The 25,098-nt window shown below is 46.6% G+C and overlaps 4 protein-coding genes and 1 long non-coding RNA gene across 5 annotated transcripts; 3 read left to right on the top strand and 2 right to left on the bottom strand.

Annotated features, from left to right (window-relative positions):
* The first annotated feature begins 27 nt into the window (after nt 1–27).
* Nucleotides 28–4,028, top strand: LOC137911282 (fatty-acid amide hydrolase 2-A-like). Its single transcript, XM_068755626.1, has 11 exons — nt 28–518; nt 978–1,060; nt 1,180–1,316; nt 1,397–1,606; nt 1,936–2,055; nt 2,147–2,282; nt 2,357–2,474; nt 2,584–2,703; nt 2,918–3,029; nt 3,224–3,415; nt 3,555–4,028. Exons 1-11 carry the CDS (start codon nt 330–332, stop codon nt 3,752–3,754), a joined length of 1,617 nt encoding a protein of 538 aa, XP_068611727.1. The 5' UTR covers nt 28–329; the 3' UTR covers nt 3,755–4,028.
* A 107-nt stretch (nt 4,029–4,135) lies between these two features.
* nelfa (negative elongation factor complex member A) lies at nt 4,136–8,445 on the bottom strand. The gene is made up of 11 exons (XM_068755627.1): nt 8,236–8,445; nt 7,322–7,493; nt 6,960–7,121; nt 6,781–6,870; nt 6,530–6,657; nt 6,383–6,452; nt 6,141–6,229; nt 5,930–6,038; nt 5,488–5,834; nt 5,298–5,397; nt 4,136–5,202 (listed from the first exon to the last, which is right to left on the bottom strand). Exons 1-11 carry the CDS (start codon nt 8,443–8,445, stop codon nt 5,018–5,020), a joined length of 1,662 nt encoding a protein of 553 aa, XP_068611728.1. The 3' UTR covers nt 4,136–5,017.
* A 1,046-nt stretch (nt 8,446–9,491) lies between these two features.
* On the top strand, nt 9,492–10,501 carry nicol1 (NELL2 interacting cell ontogeny regulator 1). Its single transcript, XM_068756017.1, has 3 exons — nt 9,492–9,603; nt 10,054–10,142; nt 10,430–10,501. The coding sequence occupies exons 1-3, from the start codon at nt 9,492–9,494 to the stop codon at nt 10,499–10,501; spliced, it is 273 nt and encodes a 90-aa protein (XP_068612118.1).
* Nucleotides 10,502–11,432: 931 nt separating this feature from the next.
* Nucleotides 11,433–12,634, bottom strand: LOC137911522 (uncharacterized). The gene is made up of 3 exons (XR_011106117.1): nt 12,575–12,634; nt 12,396–12,468; nt 11,433–12,250 (listed from the first exon to the last, which is right to left on the bottom strand). It is a non-coding gene; the product is annotated as an uncharacterized lncRNA (long non-coding RNA).
* Nucleotides 12,635–15,514: 2,880 nt separating this feature from the next.
* On the top strand, nt 15,515–18,452 carry nat8l (N-acetyltransferase 8-like). Its single transcript, XM_068755987.1, has 3 exons — nt 15,515–15,827; nt 16,465–16,629; nt 18,085–18,452. The coding sequence occupies exons 1-3, from the start codon at nt 15,515–15,517 to the stop codon at nt 18,450–18,452; spliced, it is 846 nt and encodes a 281-aa protein (XP_068612088.1).
* The last annotated feature ends 6,646 nt before the right edge of the window (nt 18,453–25,098 follow it).

Raw genomic sequence — 25,098 nt, forward strand, 5'->3', positions numbered from 1 at the left:
TGATGTCATGGACTTTCAAAATAAAGGTGGAATCGTATTGTATTATTTCCAATCAGTTACCCCTTTAGTTGATGCGCCTTTTACTTCTGTATTGATCTTTGGTTCATTGATAACTGTTGGGGACTTTTTCATACACTGGTTAGAATAATCCAGTAAAGACTACAACCAGCGGCGTCTTATTTTGAAGGAAAGCACTACAACTCCGTGGTCGGTTGATCGCTGGCGCCGTGGTGACGTCACGAGGCGGTCCTCCACAGTGATCAGCTCTGGAGCGAGCGGAGACGCCGAACCAATAATCCGACATTTCATTCCCTCGAATTGGAGGAAACATGGCAAAAAGTATTTGGAAAATGATTCTGGCCTGGTCCTTCCGGGCCGCCGTCGGAATTCTGTTCGCGCTGTTCCGGTTGTTCTCCCCCCGGAGAGACGACGCGTCACGGAAAAGCCTCCCACCTGTCGGCGAGCCGCTGCTGCTCCTGTCGGCGACGCAGCTGGCCAGGAAGATCCGGCGAAAGGAAGTGCGTAGCGTTTTCAAATCGAGCTTTCTGGTGCACAAATAGAAGATTTAAATTTAAATAAGGTTTAGTGCTTCATTCGATATTTAATTTTTGTTCCAGTGTTGTCTTTTGTATGTTATTTTCAGCTTTTCTTTTTTTCCGTTCCATTTTAGCAAGTTATTTTCGTTGCATCCGGTCCCGTTCGGGCTTCCGGCGTTTCAAAATAAAAGTCCGTTAATATTCATGTAACGTTACAAGGAGTTGCAGTCTTGAAATTCTTTTTATTTAAAGTCTAAAAAAAATAGAGACATTTGGTTTGTTCATTTGTGCGCACAGCCACGTCTTAATAAATACGAGTACAGTATTTATGTCTAACAAAGACCGGACGGTAAAGTTCAAGAAGCTAAATTGCTAACGATACGCGAGTGGCTTTCTTATTTTATTTTCTTCCCTTTCGACTCATGTATGAATGTCGTGCAGGTTTCCAGTGTGGAAGTGGTGCAGGCTTACATCGACCGGATCCAGGAAGTCAACCCTCTCCTGAACGCTGTCGTCAAAGACAGGTGAGGCGGCCATTGCTCCTATTCGGATTCATTCCCGGGCTTGATTCCTTTCTGTGGAGAGTTCGCTTGTCCATCATTCCAATGTCAACCCTACGGCGCCAATCGGTTTGTCCCCCCAGGTTTGACTCCGCCCTCCAGGAAGCGGCGCAGGTGGACAAGCTGATAGAGGAGGAGACCGATGGCGAGGAGGTGCTGGAGGAGCGACTCCCCTTACTGGGAGTCCCACTTTCTGTCAAAGAATACTTCTCCCTCCAGGGTAAAAAAAAAAAAAAACTGAAATCCGCTTCCTGATTAGCCGAGTCATCCGAAGAGAACATTTGACCGTCTGTGCTGCAGGGATGCCCCTCACCACAGGCGTGGTCTCCAGGCAAGGAGTGGTGTGCACCGTCGACTCCCCGCCCGTGGCCCTCCTTAAGAGAGCGGGGGCCATCCCACTCGGCGTCACCAACGTCCCCGAGCTGTGCATGTGGGCGGAGTCCCACAACCGCCTCTACGGCGTCACCAACAACCCGTACGACCTGGAGAGGACGCCGGGAGGAAGCTCAGGTTAGCGTACGCTGCGTTTTAACTTCTCGCAAATCACCAAGGCGGTCGTTGAGATCGCACCACGAACCCCGGGCGGAATAGGTAAGCGTATAGCCGCGTGTCATCGGCGTAAAACGGTGCACGACGGTGCAAGGAACCTCAAGAGGAAGAACATATGAAGGGGAAATTCCACAGCCGAAGAGACCGGGCAAACTCTCACGCTGCTTTTTTAGTTCGGCGCGTTCGGCCAGGAAGTGCTAGCTCGAGGAATTTGTACGCGTTACAAACAAACAAGCAAACAAGCACGAGCTCATCTCAGTTTCATCTCTTCTCCGCTTTGCCTTCCTGAGGCGGGGAGGCCAGTCTGATCGCTGCGGCCGGCTCAGTCATCGGAATCGGATCGGACATCGGCGGCAGCATCCGGATGCCGTGTTTCTTCAGCGGAGTCTTCGGCCATAAGACGACTCCGGGTGAGGAACGAGTTTCTGCTGCCGCTGCAGGTCACGCACGTTTTTTTTTTCTCACAGCGTCCCCGTAACGACGGCGGCGTCTTCTTTACAGGCGTGGTGTCCCCCGACGACACGTACCCCGTATGCTCCGAGATGCAGAACGGATACCTCAGCATCGGCCCGATGTGCCGCTACGCCGAGGACCTGCTGCCCATGCTGAGGATCATGGCGGGACCCGGCGCCCGCGCGTAGGTGGCGCTGCTGATGGAGCCGTTTTCAGAATCATCTCAAATCACTAACGATGGGCCTCGTGTCCACGCAGGTTGTCCTTAAACACAAAGGTGGACTTGAAGAAACTGCGTTTCTTCACCGTCCCCGACGACGGCGGGTCCGGCGTGACGACCCCCGTCAGCAAAGAGCTGATCGATATTCAAAAGAAGGTGCTTTTGAATATCCTGGCTTAAATCATCTCGTGTGCAAAAGTTGCAGAACCGAATGCTGGTAATCCTGACAGATTATTAGAACTTTCGACTCGCGGCGGTTCTCCAGGTGGTGGAACGTCTGGAGGCCGACCTCGGAGTGGAAGTCCGAGAAGCGCGTTTCCCTGAGCTCCGCTATAGTTTCCAGATCTGGGATACTTACATGGGTCTTCCAGACAAGGAGGGAAAGGTGAAAACGAATTCTAGCCTTCCCACAATAAACACACAAATCTTTTTTTTATTATTATTTATCCCATTTTTAATGGAAATTAAAAGTGGATTTGAATTCCGGTCATATATTTTCCATTAAGGCCATACCCTGAACAATACACTACTTTATGGTCACCGATAGAGAACGTACTGTCATATGCCGATACGCCTCTTATTCATAAAATGTTCCTCAGCCTCCTCGTTCTATGGCCGAGCTGCTGGGGGAACCGGGACGTCCCGTCCGGCCTCTGTGGGAGCTGCTCAAGTGGACGGTGGGAAAATCACAGCACACCATGGCTGCCCTGAGTACGGTCCATTAACATATATTTTACATTCGAGTCAAATCTGTATCTTCCGACTGTTTGACTGTCCTCATCCAATCAATATTTGTCTGTTTTAACGAATGAGATGAAATGCTAATCGACTAAATCCGATTAATCGGAAACGGGCCGTTCAAAGAACAAAGAACTGAAGCCGCGCCCATGCCTTTTTGTTTTCAGGCGTGGCTGTGTTTGGCATGTGCGGAATATTCAAACCTTCGCCCGTCTTCATGCAGCAGAAGAAGGAGAAGCTGCAGAGGGAGGTGGAGGAGCTGCTGGGGAGCGACGGAGTCTGTCTTTACCCTTCGCACCCCCGAGTAGCTCCGAGACACCACCATCCACTTTTCAGTCCCTTTGATCTCAGCTACACGGGTTAGTTTAGCCTGAAGCGTGAAAACTAGCAAAGAAAGACAGGAAACTTCCCTTTGTCTGGCAGTTACCGGTACAACATATTAAATACTCCAGTCTTGTTTTTTTGTGTGTATATTTAGACCTTCCCTACTTTCTCCAGGTATATTCAACATTCTGGGGCTGCCGGTCACCCAGTGCCCTCTGGGTCTGGGGGAGGAAGGTCTGCCCCTGGGTGTCCAGGTTGTTGCTGGGAAAATGCAGGACCACCTGAGCCTGGAGGTGGCGCTCTACCTGGAGAAGACTTTCGGAGGCTGGAGGGACCCCGGAACAAAAAAGAACTCCAGAGGACAGCGTTCCTAAAGCCGGAAATAGTTCGATTTATTAGTTAACCTGTTATCGCTTCCTCGATCTGCTGACGATCAATGATTCAAATGGAAGAGATTGATTTTTTTTTTTGCTCCAATGGAGGAATCCGATGACCCAGCGGCAAATCGGGATTACAGTATATCATTTTCTCTGCAATGTTCTCAATGTCTTTTATTCCATGTGCAGAAACGTCTTAACAAATTTAGCCAGAAAAATATCTAATTTGTCAATTTTCACGCTCAATTTTCAAAATAAAACCCAAGTGTTATTTTGTCTTTTTGTCAAGCAATTGTGGTTTAGATTGATTTTCTATACACCCTGTTATTTGAAGTGACTTTATTGATACACAATTCTTTGCTAATAAAATAATATAAAAACTTAACTTTGAAGGAAGTCACTACTTCTGGTGGGAACGTCTTCCTTCACCTTGGAGTTCGTCTCCGTGGAGCTGCAGTCCAGCTTCCAGACCGTCGTCCCGTCAGACCACTGAGGATCTGAAAACTGGCTCAGATAATCACACTTTACACACTGCCTTATTGATCAATACAATAAAAGCATTTCTATTCGGTACGCAATGCGAGGGACGTTCGCATCATCTCCCCCGTCTGTGCACTCGGGACAAAGTCCAAAGGATAGATTTGTCCCGCTCGGAGCTATTCCCCATAAACCTGTTCCGGGCTCAAAGGGTGCGACAAAACAAGGAGCTAATAAACCGCATTTGTAAAGCTTGAAGTCCAACCAACAAATGTAACAGGAAGTCCAAGCACCAATCTGGGGCAGCAGAGTGTGTCAGTATGTCGTCATTTTATTTTCTCCCCCCCCCGGAAGCAGAGAGAGACAACATTTCACAACCTTGAACTTTGTGACGACTCGATTGTTCTCTTCTTGGGCCACAAATTACAATCCTTTTTTTCCCCCAGAAGTTGGAGATAAGCTGCAGCAAAGAACACATTCGTACAAAAAAATAATAAAATAAAATATATATATATATACACACAGCTCGTCTCTCCTTCGCTCTAAACATGTGAACCATTCAGGAATCCGAGAAGACTTATAAAAAAAAAAAACAGGAAAAAAAACAAAGCGTCCTGCATTCTGGCAGCGCAGGAGAAGGGAGGACGTCCTCTCCTTTGATGATCCTCTCACCGTCCGCCGGTCGATTTGGCCCCAAAAAGTGTGAACAAATACTGGATGAACGTTCCTCTTTGAACCGGAACCAACCACTTTGTGTGACCCCCCCGAGTGGACGAAGCGTCCTCAGGAGGTGTTGGTGATGGGCTTGTATTTCTTGAGGCGGGTCCACTGCCCGGTCGAGTAGTTCATTTCGAAGACCGTGTCCACGAGCATCGTGGTGCTGCCGGTGCCGTCCGCTTTGGGCAGGACCTCCGTGTGTTCGCTCAACTTGATCTGGATGATGTCCCCCTGCTCCGGGCAAGGGTTCTCTGCGAGAGAAACGGGAGGGGGGGGGGGGGGGGGGAGAGACGGGTTTATTGTGGGATCCGGTTCAGCCGGTCCCGAAGGGAGCAGAACTCCGTACCTCTGGATCCGGCCATGAAGCCCAGAATGAGGGCCTTCTCCGGCCTGGTGACCTTGTTGGCCGTCTTGAACATCTCCTGGGCGGCGTACATCTGATCTCTCTGGAGGAGCGGAATCACGAGGCAGAGAGTTTAGTTGCCGGGACGACGGAGCCTGAAACGCACCGACCTGAACTCCGTTTACCGTCTTACCGTGAGCGACAGATTCTTCTTGGGTTGAGGCTGCGGCGGCGGTGGCGGCGCAGGAGTCGGTGTCGAGGTCGGGATCTGAGGCGTGGCGGGCGGCTGGGTGGGGGTCTCTGGCTGGCTGGCGGTCGTCGCTGCCGGGGGCCCGTTGCTGGCGGGGGTGGACGCCGGCGTGCTGGGGGATGTCGGCGTCGCTGGGTTTGCACCGTTGGATGCGTTGTACATTGGCGTCCTCTGCTTATACTGGCCCGGTAAGGCGGCGGCGGCGGGGGCGGCGCCAACGCCCGCCGTCGCCGATTCGTCTGGCTGGCGAGCCGACTGCAGCGTCTCCCGCCCAGAACCGCCGGCGTTTGCTACGGGGGGGGGGAATGGGAAACGGCATTGTGGGATGTGTGGGAATGACTGGCGGAAAGTTGTTCCTTGTAAAAATCTAATCCGGCGGGATTACCTGGCTGAGCCTCGGAGCTGGGAATGTAGGACGAAGCGGGAACCATGCTGGGCGTGGCCGGCAGGTAGCTCGTCGACGGCAGAGGATTCTCATTCAAAGGCCCCAGTTTCTGAGAAAGAACACGCGGTTTGTTACGATAGTGACAGAAAAACAGCGAGAACTGCAAAAGGAAGGGGGAGTAGGGGGGGGGGGGGGGGGGGGGCACAGGTACCTGTGTGGAGACCAGGCCGGCAGCGTAATCGGGGGTTGTGTTTTCAACCACCGCTTCCTCTTTGGCTGGTTTCTCCCCAGTCTCTGTTTCTGAGGCCGGAGAAACAAACAAACAAACAAATAGTCGTCATCAGGTCGAGCACGGATTTCCTTTCCTAATCAATTCCTGGATCGCCGTGAAGTTTGGGACAAAAGCGTGAGAGAGAAGCAGGAAAAATAAAAAATAAAAAAAAGAATCGTCACCCAGAGTCTTCCTCCTCCTCTTCGCTTCCCTTCCGGCTCCGACCATTCCCAACTCGGAAAACTTCAACAGCTGGAAACAAAAGCGAACGTTTGGAAAGTCAGGTTTCGTTTCATAACTGATGAGGCGACCCCCCCCGCCCTAATTACCTTGACCCCCCTTTCCTTACGCAGGGGCGTCCGCACAGGGGCAATAGGCGAGCGGGTACTGGGCGGGCTGAACATACTGGGGGCAGTCGGGCTTCGGAATGGGGCTTTGGGAATCCCCTTGAGAGGAGCTAAAAAAAAATAAATATTGATACGCAGAAGTTTTCTCGACTATTTAAAATGACAGCATTTAATAATTAAACTTCACAACAGCAGAGTCGTCGGGAGCAGATGGGTGCACGTCCTCAACTCACTGGTGGTGTCGATCTTTTTGACCAAGCCCCTCCCTTTGGCATGGAAAGGCACTCCGGCCGTCTTCTTCAGCTGTTGGGCCGTTTCCGTCGCTGCGATAGAAACACGAGGACAGAACTTCAACACGAAACGTTATTCAACACAAGCCGTCGCGCATCGCACTACAAAAACCGAAACGTACATTTCTGAAGCAGCTCCGCTCTGAGGGTCGCACTCTTCGGCTTCCTCTTGAGCTGGAAGTGTTTGACGGTGGGCGTGAGGGGCCCCACCAGGGTGGTCAACGCGCTCTTGTTCAGGTACTGGCACTCCAGAGGGAGCATGGCCGACGCTTCACACTCGCCCACTGAGCAGGAGCAGAGCAGGGGACGGGATTAATCGCTGCTAATCTGACTTTTGAACAAGGAAGACGTTCCGTGTACAGGAAGGAGATTTAAATTCAGATTTTAAAAAAATGGCGTATTTTTTAAACAGCTTGTTGTCATGGCATCCGTGTCTGGGAGAAATCTAGACTTTTGGACAAATACCCAACAGCAGGCTCTTTACCTTTCTCCCTGAGCTCTCCGAGGATGTCCTGCACGTTTGGGTTCTGTTCCTCCAAGTCCAAATTGAGAGAGCCCGTCTCTGGGAAGGACTTGAGGATGTCGGCGACCATCAGCACCCAGGGCTCTGAATCCACGGTCGCCAGTTGGATGATTTCCGACAGGGCCTCCTTCATCTGGTGAGAACCGGATGCAAAACAAGATTGCATTTGGTTATTAGCGTCAAATAATCAAAAGCAAACTATTTTTTATTTTAGAAACAAATACTGGGAATCTTCCATTTCCAGTCTGTCAGTAGTTTTTGCTGTTGTTACCGGTCCGGTGGTGATGATGATGCAACTGTCTTTATTCTACTATAATATGCTTTTGGCGTTAAGCTACTCCAGTTAAATCGGAAAAATGTGTTTTAAAAAAACATCAAAGTAAAGAGATCTCGATGTGTCAGACTCGAGCCGGTTCCGCCCTCCGGTTCACTCAGTCTGTTTGCGCTCGTTCGTCCGTCCCACCATAATGTCCGTCTGCATGCGCACTGCTAGGCTAATGCTACCTGTTGCAGCCGGTTAACCGCCGATGAAACGAGCAAGTCGGCGGCGGTCAAGTTAAATTAGATTAAATTAATCATGAAGCAACCTAAATCTCATTTCGTGTTGATGCTAAAAAAAGTAGCTAAAGACGTAAGTAGCCCGTCGGAGGGACGTCGCCTGGCCGATTGTTGTTAGCCGAACAAGCGACGTCAACAAAGATATGTTTAGAAACGCGGTAAGTTATTTCATAAAGCAAACCCAACAGAATGCGGTGATTTAAAGAGTCTAGTTTGCGGTTCTAAGTCTTTTCTGTCCCGGGCGTCTTTGAGTCATCGGTTTATACCTGGACCGGTCAGGCTAACAGCTAGCTAGCTAGCTAGCAGCGCAAACCCACCTCGTCAACAGTGCGCCGGGGAAGATGCAACATGCCGAGCAGGATTTTCAGCTTCACCGGCGGGGATAAGCTGGAAAAACACAACCGTATGTTGTCGATTACCGACACGGTGAGGAGAGAAGCGATGCTCGGAGGCGTCCAGAGTTCGTCCGTGGATCCCAGTTTGTTGTGAAGCCACAGGCCGGTGTCGCTGTCCTTCATCGACGCCATCTTGGAAAAAGAAGTTGTTTGTGTTCGGGCATTTTAACAGACTACCTAAGAAAACAGACAGGACCCGCCCACCAAAACATCCCTTTTTCAAGTCTAGACATTTGTTTTTTTGTTTTTTATGTAACATAATAAAGTGTGAAAATGCAATTCATATGTGTTTATATGTATGTATGTGTGTGTTTATTTTATTGTGCATAATATGTTAATTTTTGATACTGACTCCAGGTCGGATGTGTTTCCGTTTTTTCCACGAATGAAGTGCAGAAGACAGAATAGTTATTTTATTTTATTTATTTTTCTCATTACTTGAAAATAAAACTGTTTTTCTAAAACAGTGTAAAAGACAGCAAAATAGTGAAGTGATATTTTTTGCAATTAGGGAATTTTATATCTCAATTTAATTTAGGCTTATCTGTATGTAGACTTCTCGTGAGTGTTTTTGGGTCAAATCCATATTTACTGTGACTGCATATACGAATATAAAATATTTTTTTATTGTGATGACATTTATTTTGAAGATCTGTGTTGAACAAAATAATCCGGATTTGGAGGAAACATTCAAAGACCTCTTGTCATTTCTCTTGAATGAGAAGTGAAACGTCTTCAAGCTTTTCCTACAAGTCGATTTGACTATATTCCACACTGAAATCTACCGTGACATTCATAACGGAAAATCCGCACAGACATTTATTTTGAAGGTGCTACCGGAAGTTATAAATTCGAAAACACGGTTCTTATTTTTATTCATTTTTTAATCCGTCATGCGCATGCGTGAATTCGACATCACAAATTAATTTTAGGTCGTCATTTCACGCAGATCTGCAAAAATACCATCGATTAATTCGCGGTAGGTTAATTGATTATTCTCTATATGCTGCACTTTACGACAATACAAACCCCTTTATGGATGAAAACGTAATTATTGTCTCGCAAAAAAAATAAATATTTAATTGACTGACGGTCGCCTAGGAAATGTCTTGTTATTGTGTTTCAGTAACCCGATCACTCGCAAACGTTTCTAAATTCAAAGGTAATTGCCCGTCGCCATGGCATCGAGTGGATTTCTGCAGCCAGCGGTGCTGATGCTGGCGGTCCAGCTGCTCTGTCTGGGCGCAGTCCACGCGGATCACGAAGCCGGGACTGTCATCCCCGCTGAAAGTCGGTGCCTTTAAATACGACTTCATTTTTCTCCGTGTCTGTTTGAAGCGGACATCAGCGATGCTCAGAGGCTAATTGCTGCAGGTCCGGGTGGAGGTTTCATTGTAGGATTGGGATTGTAGGTCATCCTATTTGATGGATACACCGCAATATGCAAATGCGGGGTGGGGGGTGAGGGGGGGGGGTTATGTCGACTCGGTTCAAATAATGTAATAACATTCACTACTAGAAGTCAAATGGATGCATTTAATTAATAACATCTAATTACACCTGTAATAGAAATCTCTGAGACACTCATTTCCGTTTCTTTCACTAACCATATATATTTATTACCACAATCTTTCCTTAAGTTAACTTAAGGTACAAAAATAATACCTCAGGGTATTTACATTTCTACCAGTAACACTAATCCTTTGTGTTCTTTGTGAATTGTGTTTGTTTATTGACAAGGTCGCCCATGTGTGGACTGTCACGCTTTCGAGTTCATGCAGAGGGCTCTGCAAGATCTGAAGAAGACTGCGTTCAACCTTGATGCCAGGGTGGGTGAAGTCCAAGAAGTGAAGCCTTTATTTATTTATTCACTTTTCTACGATTTTTATTTGTCAAATGTTCCTGCTTTCGTGTTCTGCTTTCAAATTATTAAGTGTTCAAAAGAGGTGACTCTTTTTGTGCGACATTTTGGTAAATAACGTTGGGTGATTTTGTGTTTTTGATTACGGGGGGGGGGGGCTCAGCCCTCATCGAGGGATAAATAAAGGGCTACTGTAAAAGCGACGGGCACAAAGGCAGACTTTCCTGCGGTGAAATGTATTTTTGCTGTTTGCAGACAGAAACTCTGGTGCTGAGGGCGGAGAGGAGGTCTCTGTGCGACTGCATGCCCACCAGCTCACTGCGCTGAGGCAGCCCCCCGGGGGGGGGGGGGGGGGGGACCGCTTCCACCTGTCATCACACCCCCAACACGGAAAAAACATGCTAAAACCTCTACTCATGCGCCGTTAAAGTTCATCCTGACGTATTTACACAATAGGCACTTTATTTTATTTTCTGTCCCGTCACAGTTGGGCGGGGGGGGCATTTATTTGGACTCAGTACGTGATTTATTTGGGGAGGACTTTTATACCAACAGAAGTAATGTTTGCGACGATTACACACCTTAAACTGTAGCATCATGTGGAATTTATTCGACGGTGTAACAATTTTAAGTCATTCTTTACATTACCTTTAAGGTTGTGTATTTTAGAATTTTTCTTTTTGTTATTTTCGGTTAAAGAAAGTTCTAAAGCAGTTTTACCTTAATTTCAAAAACAGTCACTTAAGACGTTTGTTTTGCTGTGTTGAGACAAAATAGTCAAGTCTCCATTTAGCACAGCACTGTAGCATGAAACAGCACTTTTTTTTCTTAACCTGCTGATCAAATAGATTGTATGTGAAGATTCTGTATTTCTCTATGGAACTTTGTCTTTACACAAAGGTGGATGCAAGAATAAGAACGATCAATACATGATCTATTGAACTGCAATATAGACAGGTGGAGGGCGGAAAGGTGAACGTTTGCTGCAGCGGGACACGTAGAAACAGAATGTTATTGTCTCTGTAACAGCATCTTTTATTCACATTATGTCAAAAGAAGCACTATTTATTGTCTTAATGTTGTACTTAACAAAAATAAATGATCTCTGTGACTTGTGTTGTTATTCTTTTTGACCTTACAGTGATAATAAATACAATTCCCTCTGTGTGGAAATCATCTTTAGTTCTCGGTTGTAGCTAATTACAGACCAATATCTAATCTGCCACACGTATTAATGGGAATAAATACACAAGAAAGATTGTATTTAATGCTGTCAAAGGTTTTTATTTGAGCTAAAGGAGAAGAGCAGGTACAGAAAAAGACAGGGAACAATATGCGAGCTCCCGTGTTACCTCACAGAAGACACAAAATGTCACTCAGACAATCGGGACTTGAAAGCATTTCATAGAATATGACAAATATGGAACTGTCATTTAAATGCACGGTCACATTGTTTCCATAGAAACGTCATTTCAAATCGACATTGTGGCTCACGTGGGCTTCAGGAGAAGTCAAAAGAAGAAGAGGTTAAAAGAAGTTAAGTCTATCGCATGCGGGATCAGGTGACGAGGAGGAAGCCGCTCAACAATGTGATCACACAAGCTGCGTGAAAACATTATCACAACGGCCTCCATCATCATCTTTTGGTTTCTATTCAGTACTTGTAATGTTCAGAACCTGGGCTCCTCTCTAAGTCGTCTTCAAAGACGTCTTCCAAACCCTCCACTGTCTCCACCACATCCTTCAAATCGTCAATATGCTCCTGAGCGTCCTCTAAGTTCTCCAAATACCCCTCATACACTTTAATGTTTACGCGCTGTTCTTCCTTATCCGCGTCACTCGACTCCATTATGGACTTCTCAACATCGTCTAAACACTCTTCATCCTCCTCCTCATTCTCTAAACTCTCCACGATCGCATCATCAGCCATTAAATCTTTCAACGATTTTTCCACAGCCTTTAAATCGTCAAGTTCCTTATCTGCGGCCTCAACCAGGGCACTTTCATCGCCCGTTTCAAAGCAGGTGGCCGCACCGTTTTCGGCTGGTGGCTTTATATCGGTCTTTGGATTGGGTTCTAAAAAATAAAGGACACACAATTGTTGATTTAGACAAGAAGGTGCAGTTTTCTGAGGCAGCGTAATATGTCACAGCACCAAGAATCGGGACCCATCAGGGGTCCTTTACTTCTATTCTTATGAAAATCAGGATCTTCTACTTACTGACTGGTGTTGATGCCACACAGGCGACAGCCACCATAGCGAAGGCGAACAGCAGAATCTGGGTCTTCATTTTCTGAAAGAAATGACAAAAAAAAAAAAAAAACTTTGAAATGTTGGTCCCGGAACATTTAGGAAATGATGCTGTCAGGCGTCGTCCTCTGAAGGTTTCTCACGCTCACCTTCGGGTTTGCAGCAGCTCTCAGGTACAGCGGACTTCAGCTCAAATCAGAGGGCGGTGGATTTCTAAACGATGCACCTCAAATATATATAGTGTCTTGAGCTGGGAATGTTTGTTCACTGCCTAAGCTCCTCCAATATTTAGTTTGCACATCTTCCACCCGTACGTGTTTGGATGTCACACGCTCCGAGGAATATGATAAACAGACGAACAAATATCCAACATGTCCCTGAAGCCATTCGGTACAACCGTCCTGGTATTTCAATCCGGGTTTCCTTTGCATTCAGTGTTATTGTCACGGCTAACTGTCTCTGTTCTGCTGAAGTATCAGGAAGCTATAGGTTCAATCTCTGATCATATGCTACACTGGCGGACATGTCTATTTGATAGAATCTATTTAAATAGATTAGATGTCGACAGAGACAAAAATAGAAAAGCCCTGAGAGAGAGCGCAGACCTCTGCCGAGCAGCTCAGTCCGCTCCTAATTGGATTTACACAGTCCACACGGTGATCTGGATCATCACCAAAAGGTTCTAAATTGTTCTTGGTATCTTTTATACACCAACCATGAAAAGTAAAAGGAAATCGGAGTTGATGTGTTATTTTTCACTGATTTTTTAATCCGTAAGTGGAGTTTTGAATATTATAATGTTATATTTTCTTCCTAACGTCATTCTGGATCCGATCCAGATGAAATTCCGCGGTGAGATAGAGACCCCCACCCTTCATGATTGTGTCAAATTCCATAAACATCGGTTAATAATCAACCGAGATATTGAAGAACAAATTGCGAAGCTCCATTGACTGAAATGTTCCCAAAAATATCAAACTGATCCATAATCCTGGATCTCTTTATTTAATCATCCGTTCCTGGTAACATTCCCAACATTTTATTGTAAATTTCATCAAGATCCGTGCAGAACTTTTCCAGTTATCTTGCTAACGGACGGACGACAGACAAACAAACGGCGGCCATTGCGGAGGTAATGACGCACAATACGATATAAATGTAGACAGATCAAAACTGAAGAAAAATTGACAAAATAAAAGCATCTTCAATCTTAAGAGATTCTGTTAGGTGTTGCCATCTCAATGTTTTATATGTTTACTTTTCAGGTGTGCTTGTAGAAGGGAGTGGCTGTTTACTGACGAAGATCCTCCAATATTTAGTTTTCTATATGTTTTACTCCTTTTCTTGTGTTTGCCCCGATGAATATGATGAACAGACACACCAATGTCCTGAAGCCATTCCCTAAAGGTGAACTTGTCATTTTTGACTGTTTTATTTTTAATGTCTATTGATTTATTTCTATTTCTTTTAATTATTTTTGATTCGAGGCGCTCGATGTATCGAGACAAGAGCATGGACAGATAAAATAAGGCGGATAAACTGATTATCATTACTAATGTCGTTTGCTACCAGAATTCTGTCCTTAAAATAAGAAGTGAGGAGACGTAAATAATTACCTCTAAATTCTGTGCTACGAGTTAATGTTTGCTACTCAGCTAGCATGCTACTTAAGTTAGCTTAAGCTATGAAACTGAGATTTTAATATATAATTTTTTTTAGACATGCTGAGTTTAGTGTGACTGTGAGTAACATTTCGTGAAATAAAGAAATAAATGTACTTAGCGGCTTCATCTTGATGACGTCGATCCTTCATTTCCGCTTCCTGTCTTTCCCTGCAGCGAAAGCCGCTTCCGGACGTCGTTGGGCTGTGACCACTAGAGGGAGCCAGACCCGCACAATCTCACGCACACCCTCGAGATCTCTTCCAAAAAGTGATTTTACGGTCCTGCACATAACTTTACGAATTTATTCCGCCTATACTCACGTGACAGAAGTTATTTAGCAGTACAACAGACAAACAGAACGTTCAATGATTGATTTTATTGACAGCTTTATGGAAAATTCAAGTGAAATATAGCCATAATTGATAATATGCTTCCAATTGATCAATAAACATGTTTACCAATGGTTTGTTGCTTAAATACATTCAAAATACACCTCAGAACACCCTTTATTTAAACAAATGAAATTGTACATTGCTATAGATGACTTTATATAAAAATATAAAACTGAATAACCTTCTTTTAGGATACATGTTTTATTTAAAAGTATTTTAAAAGAAGGAAGAATATTGGGAACAAATATTTTGAACAGTAGACCATTGTTTACTTCTGCTGGATTTTGTCATTATTTTCGATACAAACCTCTTTTTTGAAATTCTTTCTGCGCATCGTTTGATGATGATTATGAAACTTCATGTCTGCATCGATATCTTTCACGTTCTCCCCCTGCTTCTTCAAAAGTACTTCCTACATCTGCAGCCCAACATTATTCATCATAGCCTCGCCATCAATCGGTTTTGTTCCCTCTCCGTGCTTCTAACATTACCGCGGCACCTGAAGGCAGCATTGCGCAGACAAGAATCTTGGAGATTATGTGGACCCCCCCCAGCAGCTCCATGGCAGGGAGGAGGGGAAAGAGATACTGTGTTGAGGGGGGGGGGGGGGGGCACTGATGGACGACATGAGCGAGGAGACAAAGCGCACGGAGGAATGACTGCAGTGCAGAGCCGTCAGTCATCCGGCGGAGGAGGCTGCTCTCGGAACAGCCGGTGCATCCCCCCCCCCCCCCCCCTCTATAAACTCAAGCGGCGCTCCGCATCCACCAATCTGTGCAGCGGGAGGACCACGCGAACCCCCCGAACCGGAATCCACCCGCCCTGCCCGTTTATAAACACAACCTGAACCGCATGCACCGGTAAATCTTGGTCGACAGAAGGCGCTCAGGGTTGCAGCAGGGCAACCCCCCCCCCCCCACCCCATCCACCCCCCCACCCCCCCCTTTTCGTCTCATTCCCTCCATCGTTTCTGTTCGTTAAAGACACTCTCATCCATTTTCACTCTCATCCGGGTCACTCGGCGGCCGGTTGCATGTATTTTTCGTCTCCCAAAATGGTTTGCGAGACTAAAATTGTTGCGGACGAACGCGATGCTCTCCCCGGGAGCGAAAAAGAGTCGATCACGTGGAGCGGCTCCCCGCCGCCCGGCGCGGGTTCGAGCCCCGCCGAGGCCGAGGACGCGGACGCGGGGAAAGATGCGCTTTTTATCCGGGAGTTCGCGCGCGGGGATCGGGAGGAGGTGCGGCGCATCTTCTACGAGGGCATCGTGGAGCGGATCCCCAACACGGCGTTCCGGGGGCTCGGCCATCAGCCCAAGGCTCAGCTTCTATACGCGCTCCTGACAGGTAAGTATTGAACCTCTGTCCTGTTTTCATCGATGCCCATAAAAGGCTTTCCTGGTCTGACGCCGCAGGAAACGTTAGAATAAGCGCCATCGCGGGGTTAATTCATAACGCGACCGATTTAACGTGTCTCTGCTGGAGGCGGCGTCGGTGATACCGGGTATGCCGTTACCGATACCGGGTACCGAGGCCGCCTCTTTCCGCCCGGCGCGCGCCGGCGTGTCTCATCCATCACGCACATCACGCAAACAAACGCACGGTGCACGTGTTGAAGGTGCGGGCCTGCTGATGCTGATGCGATGACATGCCGGTGCGCGTATACGTACTCCTAAAAGCGCGCCCCCGCCGCTACAGTCTGCACTGATTTTTATTGCGCGTGGATTCGTGAGGTTGGGGGGGGGGGGGGGCAGCCGAACCCACGCAACATGCATGCTCTGCAGCATCGCGCCTGCTCGCGTCCCTTTGCGCCCCCTAGCGTCCAAAACAAGCTATTTATCGATTGTTTTGCCGACGCTTGAAGTTGCCGTTCTGCCTTCTCTGCTGATCTTCTTTGTCTCTGTGGGTTCAGATTCTTCCGAAATCAAACATGTGGTTCTCTCTTCTGACAGGTCTCGTTTATTTCTCTTCCATTTCTCCATAGTAATGTGCTTTTTCATGACCAAATCCGTCACTCTGACCTGCTGCGCGCCCCTCGTTCTGCTGGGCGCGCGCTACTACTACAGCAGGGAGGTGATCCACGGCTACCTGGACTCCGCCCTGCACACGGACATGGCCGACATCGAGGCGTTCTACCTGACGCCCACAGGTAAGAACACGTTCCGTCGGTGGGGCAACGCTCCACCGCCGGATGTCGATCTGAGCCCAAAAGCTACGGCCTGAATCTTTGTGGGAGAAACTTGAATGTCTTGCATCTGCAGGTCACCCAGGAGTCTCCCGCATGCTCTGTCATGGGGGGGTGGGGGGGGGGCTATCGATCGCGCCTTTGGAAACTGCTGATCCACTTTCTATACGGGAGAATCGACTCGGATCGTTTCCTCTGCAAAGCTTCACATTTTCAGACAATACACTCAATGGCCTGAGGAGGCAGCAAACGTGTGGTCCTGACGGGAGAGGCCCCTCCCACCTTGCCGTCATCCGTTGCGTTTCGAAGAAGCTGAATTTGAAGGCCGCACTTTGCACCGCAAGCTATTCCCCCCCCCCCCCCCCCCCAAAGTCAGGACAGTGTCGATTGGTTGAAGGCGGGGCTAATTGAGCTAATTTAACTTTAAAGAAGTTCTTTAAAGTTTTTGACCAATGAGCAAAATCAAATTGCGCATAAACGAGGCGCACAGTCGTGTTTTCGCGGATCAATGGCACCTAATCGATACTCATACTCTTGCGTGCACTTTGACCTGCGCGTGTGTGTGTGTGTGTGTGAGCCGGCGTTTAGCGCTCCCTCGCTAATCAATGAAGTACTTAAAGACATCAGATCTCCCGCATTCAGGATACAGTAATCAGATTTTTTCGCGCTTTGATTTATTTCCCGTCTTGAGTTGATCCGTTTTCTTCAGACCCCCCCCCCCCCCTCCTCCTCTGTGATCATGTTCGACTGTCTGCTCTCCCCCTCCCCCAAAGCAACAAGAATGGTTCCTTTCAGGCTATATGGTGAGAACAGATGCCTCGCCTTCCTCCTCCTCCTCCTCCTCCTCAGATCACTCTTTCCGCCAGAGAGCAGATGATTCATTTCACTTTCTGTGATCGATCGTGCGACGACACCCAGGACTCCGCTGCCCCCTCTGGGCAGTAACCAAATGACACCGCCGTCCAGCGCTGAGGCTAACTGCTCATTCATATCGATAAGGCTCACACGGGATGGGTTTAGAATGGCTCAGCAGTGGTTGCTAAGGGAACCGGTGGTGCCGAGAGCCTCTTCAGTCCCCCCCCACGCACACACACACACACACACACACACACACACACACACGCACCAGCATTAATAATGCCGGCGGGAGTTTACAAAGCAGCTGCGTAAATTGAAGCATCATTTTGTAGTTTTTATATGTCAGGCAGAAATAAACATCAGGAGCTCGTCAACAAATTGTTGACAAAGAAGTTCTATGCTTCGTTTTTGGAGCTCGATTTAAATATGAACTTCGAGCCACCGTCCATCCTCCCGGTCGTACGTTCAGGCCTGCAATGGTCCGAAACTTTGTTTGTTGTCTCTTCGCCTGTCTGCGTTCAGCAGCCGATGACTGATCTCGTCTCGTCTTCTCCCCATCAGGCTCCTGTTTCTGGGTGGCGGTGCTCGACGGCCGCGTCGTCGGGCTGGTGGCGGCCGAAGGCCACGAAGACGACAACACGGTCGAGCTGCGCCGCATGTCGGTGGATTCGCGCTATCGCGGCAAAGGCATCGCCAAGGCGCTGGGGCGGCGAGTCCTGGAGTTCGCCGTGCGCAACAACTACACCGCCGTGGTCCTCGGGACGACGGCCGTCAAGATGGCCGCCCACAAGCTGTACGAGTCGCTGGGCTTCCGGCGAACGGGCCAGAGCGAGGACTACAGGCTCCCGGGGATGAGCTGCTCGCCGCTGGAGAGGCTCTTCTTCCAGGTCCGCTACGTCCGCTACCGCCTGCAGCTCCGCGAGGAGTGAGAGGTGACGGGGAGGGAGCGATGGAGCGAGGGAGTATCAGAGAGAAAGAGAGAGAGAGAGCAGCGATCCTTCTTCACCCGATGGCCCCTCTCCTCTGACAGCGTTTATTTATTTTGCGTAATTAGCGATAACTTTGCGCACGACTTAACACTTCTTCACCTCTAAAGTCACTAATGTTTTCATTATTATTATTATTAGTATGGCTTTTGTTGCTGTTGTTTTTGTTTTTGTTTTACACATTTTAAATGAGATTTAGTTTATTTTCCTCGATTTTGTAAAGATATTTTTTTGTATTTTTGTCCCTCCATCCGTTGTGGAGGAAAGAAAATGGACTTTTAATTGAAGCTGTCTAACCGGCGTTCCAGCCAGACGGCCTCCCCTCCCCTTTTTCTTTACTGATCACGTGACTGATCAATAATCCCATTCATTGCCCCCCCCCAATACCTCAAGCCTTCCCATTCCCTGATTTCCTGACCAGAACATTTGCCAGCCAGATGTGTTTAGAGGCAGGAGAGTGCATGGATACGTTTGCACCCGGTGGTCAACGGGGGGGGGGGGGCAGATACGGCTTCCTTGAGAGAGAAAAAACTAGTTTCTATGTATACTAAACTGTTCACTGACTGAAAACAGATCGATTCTAACATTTTGAACATTTAGTATCGGACTGATAATTAGATACTTTGTAATTTATACTACTACCAAAACGTATTATGCAAATGCCGCTGTTAAAACGACGACGATTACAACTTGGGTCGGACACTGGAAATACTTGGACTCAAACCAATACGTAACTGAGCACAAAACGCAAAAGTATTAGGCCTCCCAATGTCTTAAGTTGAATCTTGTGTATTTAATACTTTATACAAGTTTCTTCCATCTCTGTCCTTTGACCAGCATATTCATCCACAACTCTGAGCCCAAGTCGTGTCATCATTTCATCTGTAAAAAATAAAATATGAAGCAAAATGCACAAAAAAAAAATCATATAAGCTAAAAAAGAAAATACAAATACAAATATTATCACCGTGAAGTCAGCACCGATCCTCCTTGCCTTGCCACCCTTTCTCCCCTAAACTCTCCCTACTTCTTTTTTAATGAATCCGTCTGCAACCCTGGGCCCCATTTAGGCTGACCTTTGACCTTCCCTCCCATCTTAAACCACACCCATCTCCCGCCCATCTCTGCATGAGCCAATGAGCCTTGCTGCACTGCTTTTAGGATATTATTCCATTCAAAGCTTGTTGGGTCAAACCTTAGACCCCCCCCCCCCTACTGTGATGTCATCAAGGCAGCATAATGCTGATGGTTGGACACAGACGTAAGATACGTTAACCAATCGGAGCGCTGCCTGGATGACATCATGCCTGCCAAACAACCAACCTGCAGAATGCAAAAGTGCGGCATGCCTCTGTGCCCGGGAAAAGTGAAGTGAAATGTAACCCAAATACTGATTCATAAATATATATATATATAAATTCACGTGCTTTTAGGTGAACACTTAAATGAAAGCTGAACTGTTTCTTCTTTTGGAAAATGAAACTATTTGCATGAAATGTGTGTTGAATGCAATTATAACTATGATCAAAGACGAGGGGAGTGAAATTCAAACCAGCCTCAAAGCCAATTCTCATAAACCTTTAAGGGGGGGAAAAACCGACTCTTGATCTGAATCAGGGGAGCGAGGCGATATGAACGAAAGCATTGTAGCTCTTTCAAATGACGTAAAGGAACGACGATGAAATCTAGTTTCATCCACAGGGCGAATTTAAAATAAACTGAGGCAGCAGAATTAGTCTGATGTTGAAATGTTACGTTAAAGGTGTCCCCGTAGTACTTTTGTAGTATGTTCTTTATTAAAGGATGTCGATCTAGATCTGGTAAAAAAAAAGAAACTTACAGATACTCCAGAAGCATCAATCGGGTTTCTCAAGCCAGCTATTGCTGAAGACCGTTTTCTGGGACAGTTCTCGAGGAGAATCTCCCGCCGACCTTCGTACCAGTTACTCACAATCATCCCACTAAGCTCACCAGGAAATGGGTCGACGAGGAAAACACAAAATCTTCCCAGAGCAGACGGGTCCATCTCACCCGAAGCTGGATCAGATTTCTCCCACCAGCAGTGCCAAATAGCAGAGATCAGTCCACGGCCGCCAGCGAGTTCGGATCAGTGCTCTAAAGATGCAACGCGTTCTGGAGACTTCTGTGGGTCTGGATCTTATGGAAGATTATGCGAAGTCTGTCAATTCTGAGGCGCCGACGTCAGCGGTTTCCCCTCACGGCTCTCGAGAGACTCCCGAGTGTTATTATCCGTAGCGATTCTTATTCCGAACAAAGGCTGCATTAAAAAAAAACGCCTTCATCACGGCCTTATGCACCGGAGGTTACACGCTGGAGTTCAAGTATCTTGTGACCTGCATGCAGAAGGCAATTAAAGAGGGATTTTAAAATTGTAAAGCTGAAGTGCACTGACTTATAATGCATTTATTTCCAGACTGTTTTCTACTCCATGTGAATGCTGCACCCCGCGAAGACCCGCCTTCCATCTGAAACTGGTAGCGCGTACTTGTCGTTAGAATGTAGTATTTAAAAACGTATGCGACTCCTACCATTTTAATATTTAGCTTAGAAACAGTCCTGCCGATGTACAATCCAAGACAAAAACAAAAAACAGGTTTTATTTTTTTGTGTTTCTTTTTTGTTGTCGTGTGATTTGTTTGAAAGCGAGCTTTCCTATTGGTTGAAACTCACGAGGGTACGCTGCGCTATAGAACCCCCCCCCCCCCCCCCCCACACACACACACACAAAAGATCATCCGACAGCACACAACTGAAACTTTCATTCAGCCGGTTTTTAAAATCCTCAAATGGCCAAAATGAGTTCAGATTTTTAAATCAATACACTGATAACCGCGTTTATCGACTGGTGAACGGACATAAAATGCAAAATTGCACAAATGTACAGATCCTGCAGGCGTGTTGTGTTACTCTGGTAGTTTCGGGGATGAACATGAATGTAAACTGCCAGCATTTTAAGTCTTAGAAGGATTTTCATGTTTTAAATCTTTCCCGATTACTTTTTTTTTTTTACGTTGTGATTGTGTCGGGGGGGTGTAAAGCAGCTATTGATTATTTCATTAAGTGATTAAACCACTTCATTAGACGTTAGAGCTCCTGTGTGATTGTAAATAGCCGTATCTATCGCTAATGTATTATTTACTGCAAAATGTCACCTTTGCTGGTGGAGTTCATTTTTTTGTCTCTGAAGATGGCCGTCGCCTGGAATGTTCCACCCATCCAGGAGGGTGAGGGGCGAGGGAGGAATGTGCCACATTGGCAGTTAAATGGGGGGCAGGGGGGGTTGCGTTGGGCCGGAAACGGCGTGGACTCCCTCTCTCTCTCTGCTTCTGGTGAGGATTTTGCCTCACCGTGGCAAAAAAAAAAAAACCCCAGAAGGACTCCCTTTGGACTGAGGCCAAGAACATAAAAGCACTTGTAGCACAACTGTGTCTTGTTTTGCTACTTCAGTACGGATAGTTTTGATTTTCTACGAATCCTATGAGGAATATGGATGAAGTTTGTTTTCTCCTGACTGTAACATACACACCAGGCGTCATACCATAATATATCATTTGTACTACGACCCGTTTTGCTGTTTTTGGATGTGAAACTTGCCAAAGGTGACAGTAATTGCTGCGTTTTCATTTCCTCTGTGGGTATTTTCAGTTCGACCTAATCCTGGTATTATTTGGCGAAAACGCCCGCCGCCCCATGTGCCATCTGATCGAGCAATAAGTACAAATAATAATCAGTCAAAGCTACAAAACAGTAAGTTATGAACTACGTGAAATGCTGCATCGACGTTGTTGCCCTTACAAAGTGCCGATGAGCTGCAGGGACGCTGTCCTGGTTTTAGCATCACGGCTCTCAAGCCTGAAGGGGTGTCTGATTGTAAAATGTTTCTGTTTTTCTTTACAAAACTCTGTCAGAGATGTGGTGTTTTTTTTTTTTTTTTTTTCAGTACACAGGTGTATCTCTGCAGATTTGTACAGATGTCAACAAGAAATGGATGAAAATGACAACAGGGGGTTGATAAAAAAGAGTGTCTCAGGCAGACAGGAGGAAGATGGCGTAGCTCCACTCTGAAGGTGTGACCGGTTGTGAGTCTCTGAGCTGAGCTTTCACGTAACCGAATCAAAGCGCCACCGAGGGGGGGGGGGGGTCTTCTTATCTGCAAAGCTGGTAACTGCAAAGTTGTAACTGTAAAATATATTTGACTGTAAATAGCATCTGGGGGTCAATTTGACTCCTTTTGTAACATAAAATGTGAATTTTTAAAACACCTACAAATATATTAAAGATATTTACAGCACGAATAAAGAGATTTTTCAGGAATGTCCACATCTGTATTACCTCAAGACAATCCCACATACTGACTCACGCCGGTTTGCTTTCGCGAGCTGCGCCATCGTAGCCTCGGTGACTCTGTCCTACAATGACAGAGTCAGATGCCCCCCCCCCACAGTCCTTCCTGTCTGCTTGGACTCTGAAATAGAATTATAGCACCTGCCAACCATGGCTACGGGCAAGCAGCTCTGGCCTGAGCCGCCTAGCGATAGCGAGCCGCTGCTAAGCAAAGCGCTCTCCTCTGCCCTGGGGCCCCCCGTCACAGCTGTAACGGGGGCCCCACAATGCAGGCAGGCAGGCAGGTCGACCAGCCGGCCCCGATGATGGTGAACTGATAGATGGATGGACTTGGGGGGGGGGGGGGGTTCAATTGTAGCTGGATGTTTTGGTTGTGGTGAGGTCCAACCTCAGTGAGACCAGCAGGACAACGTGGTTTATATTGGTCTCTATTATATCAGTTCCTTCCTGCATCCTGTTGGAAATCTGCTGTATTCCCATGCCAGGACTATTACTATTATTATTATTATTATTATTGTGATAATTAACCCTTTCTTTTATACTGACAAGAACTAGAACACTGTTCAGGTGTAAAGATGGAGTTTCTCTGCATTACGAGGATGATTAAAAAAAATGGATGTACATAAATTGTATGAAATAAAAAATGACGTTGCATGAAGTGTTTATCTGTTGCAGCAGCGGGAAAACATTCTATTTTTCCATTCTCTTGCCGAGGGAGGGAAAAGGACTCAAACTGAGGATAATTTGATATAAATATTTTATATTTGTGATATGAGTATCAGCCATGAGTATATATGTGCTACAGGGTCTAGTTATACGTCAGATGGTCACCATGGCAACTAGGGGAAGCTCATTCTGCTGTCCTTCAGAACAGCGGGAGCCTCTAATGGCGCAGGTCATTAAAAGTGGGGGCAGCGCCAAACGAGCAAATCCAATTTCCAGTTTTTATAATTTGGGTAAATGAATCATTCCCTCGCTGGCCGACCGTTCTCACCCCTGATGCTGCAGCAGCGCTGGAAGTATTTGTTTTTACTGACATACCTTCTTTGAACACCCCTTGCTCCAAATGTGCACAGAGCTTTGTAGAATATGCACATGCCGGTCTCACGCCCCCCTCTCAAATGGGGGGGGGGGGAAGGCCTTGCACCCTTGAACCCCAGAACAATGAAAGAATGGAGGGGCAGATTTCCATAACACTGTCTGCCGCTCTGGCTCTGAACCGCTCAGACCGACCTGGTGAGAAAAAGCCTCCCTGACATCGGCGAAAGGGAGGGTTCGGCCCGCCAAGAGAAAGAGAGGAAACTGGAGGTGTATAAATAACGCTGAGGGTTACGGTTAATAAAAATCACACACACACACACAAAAACAATTCCATATCCCATTACGTATGGCCAAGGACGACCCCCCCTTTGGCTGGAGGCATGAAAGTATAAAGTTTTGAGAGAACGCATCCCGACACAGCATCATATTTACCTACGTTTTTGTCGCAGCCTGTTTGTTAGCAGGATTATGGGATAAACGTCTGGGTGGATCTTGATTGAAAAAAAAAATCTGAAAATGTGTCTTGGTGTAATTTAGATCCCATTAAATTTTGAGAACGATCCGGATACCCGCCCGGATATAAAAATGTCCGATATTCACTATCATGTAAAATGTCTTCTGGATCTGATCCAGAATGAGGTCAGGAAAAAATATTACATTTAACATTAAACATTAAAACTCCATTTACAGATTCAAAAATCAATTAAAAATACACATCGACTCTGATTCACTTTTACTTTTCATGGTTGGTGAATGAGCTTCCTGGGTGAAGCTCTGCGCTCTGAGTGCTTTTCTAGTTCTCAATAAAATAGAGTTTTAGGAAAACATTCACGTGAATTCTTTCTCTGTAATCGTTCACTGTAATTCTGCCTGCAATAATGACCTCAACGTCCAATCACTCGATGAGTTGAAGACCTAAAAGTAGCTAATGAATGTACAGAAAACATTTAGGAGCATGCAGATTTAATATTCAGCATGCAGGAACCACAAAGATGATCAATACAAGGAAGGATTACATAGAACACAGTATATAACAGGCATCAGCGGCTAAACCATAGCAACCGATGTCGTGAAGTACCGTAAATAAAAATAAGTGTAGCCTAACCTTGCTAAACATGGTAGAAAAACAACAACACTGGGCTGAAAAAGATAACGTGAAAACCAAGGGTGAGGATAGAGAGAG

Source organism: Brachionichthys hirsutus, chromosome 23 (genome assembly GCF_040956055.1).
Source record: "Brachionichthys hirsutus isolate HB-005 chromosome 23, CSIRO-AGI_Bhir_v1, whole genome shotgun sequence".
In the NCBI taxonomy this organism is placed as follows: Eukaryota; Metazoa; Chordata; class Actinopteri; order Lophiiformes; family Brachionichthyidae; genus Brachionichthys; species Brachionichthys hirsutus.

What these genes read in the sequence shown, in the direction of transcription:
- LOC137911282 (XM_068755626.1), top strand. Translation starts at nt 330, where the DNA reads ATGGCAAAAAGTATTTGGAAAATGATTCTGGCCTGGTCCTTCCGGGCC. An exon ending in TGATCGATATTCAAAAGAAG is followed by an intron (nt 2,475 to 2,583) that starts GTGCTTTTGAAT and finishes GCGGTTCTCCAG; the next exon opens with GTGGTGGAACGTCTGGAGGC. An exon ending in CTTTGATCTCAGCTACACGG is followed by an intron (nt 3,416 to 3,554) that starts GTTAGTTTAGCC and finishes TACTTTCTCCAG; the next exon opens with GTATATTCAACATTCTGGGG.
- nelfa (XM_068755627.1), bottom strand. Translation starts at nt 8,445, where the DNA reads ATGGCGTCGATGAAGGACAGCGACACCGGCCTGTGGCTTCACAACAAA. An exon ending in CCGGCCTGGTCTCCACACAG is followed by an intron (nt 6,039 to 6,140) that starts GTACCTGTGCCC and finishes GTTCTTTCTCAG; the next exon opens with AAACTGGGGCCTTTGAATGA. An exon ending in CAGCTCCGAGGCTCAGCCAG is followed by an intron (nt 5,835 to 5,929) that starts GTAATCCCGCCG and finishes CCCCCCCCGTAG; the next exon opens with CAAACGCCGGCGGTTCTGGG.
- nicol1 (XM_068756017.1), top strand. Translation starts at nt 9,492, where the DNA reads ATGGCATCGAGTGGATTTCTGCAGCCAGCGGTGCTGATGCTGGCGGTC. An exon ending in GACTGTCATCCCCGCTGAAA is followed by an intron (nt 9,604 to 10,053) that starts GTCGGTGCCTTT and finishes TTTATTGACAAG; the next exon opens with GTCGCCCATGTGTGGACTGT. An exon ending in CGTTCAACCTTGATGCCAGG is followed by an intron (nt 10,143 to 10,429) that starts GTGGGTGAAGTC and finishes TGCTGTTTGCAG; the next exon opens with ACAGAAACTCTGGTGCTGAG.
- nat8l (XM_068755987.1), top strand. Translation starts at nt 15,515, where the DNA reads ATGTATTTTTCGTCTCCCAAAATGGTTTGCGAGACTAAAATTGTTGCG. An exon ending in TCTATACGCGCTCCTGACAG is followed by an intron (nt 15,828 to 16,464) that starts GTAAGTATTGAA and finishes ATTTCTCCATAG; the next exon opens with TAATGTGCTTTTTCATGACC. An exon ending in GTTCTACCTGACGCCCACAG is followed by an intron (nt 16,630 to 18,084) that starts GTAAGAACACGT and finishes TCTCCCCATCAG; the next exon opens with GCTCCTGTTTCTGGGTGGCG.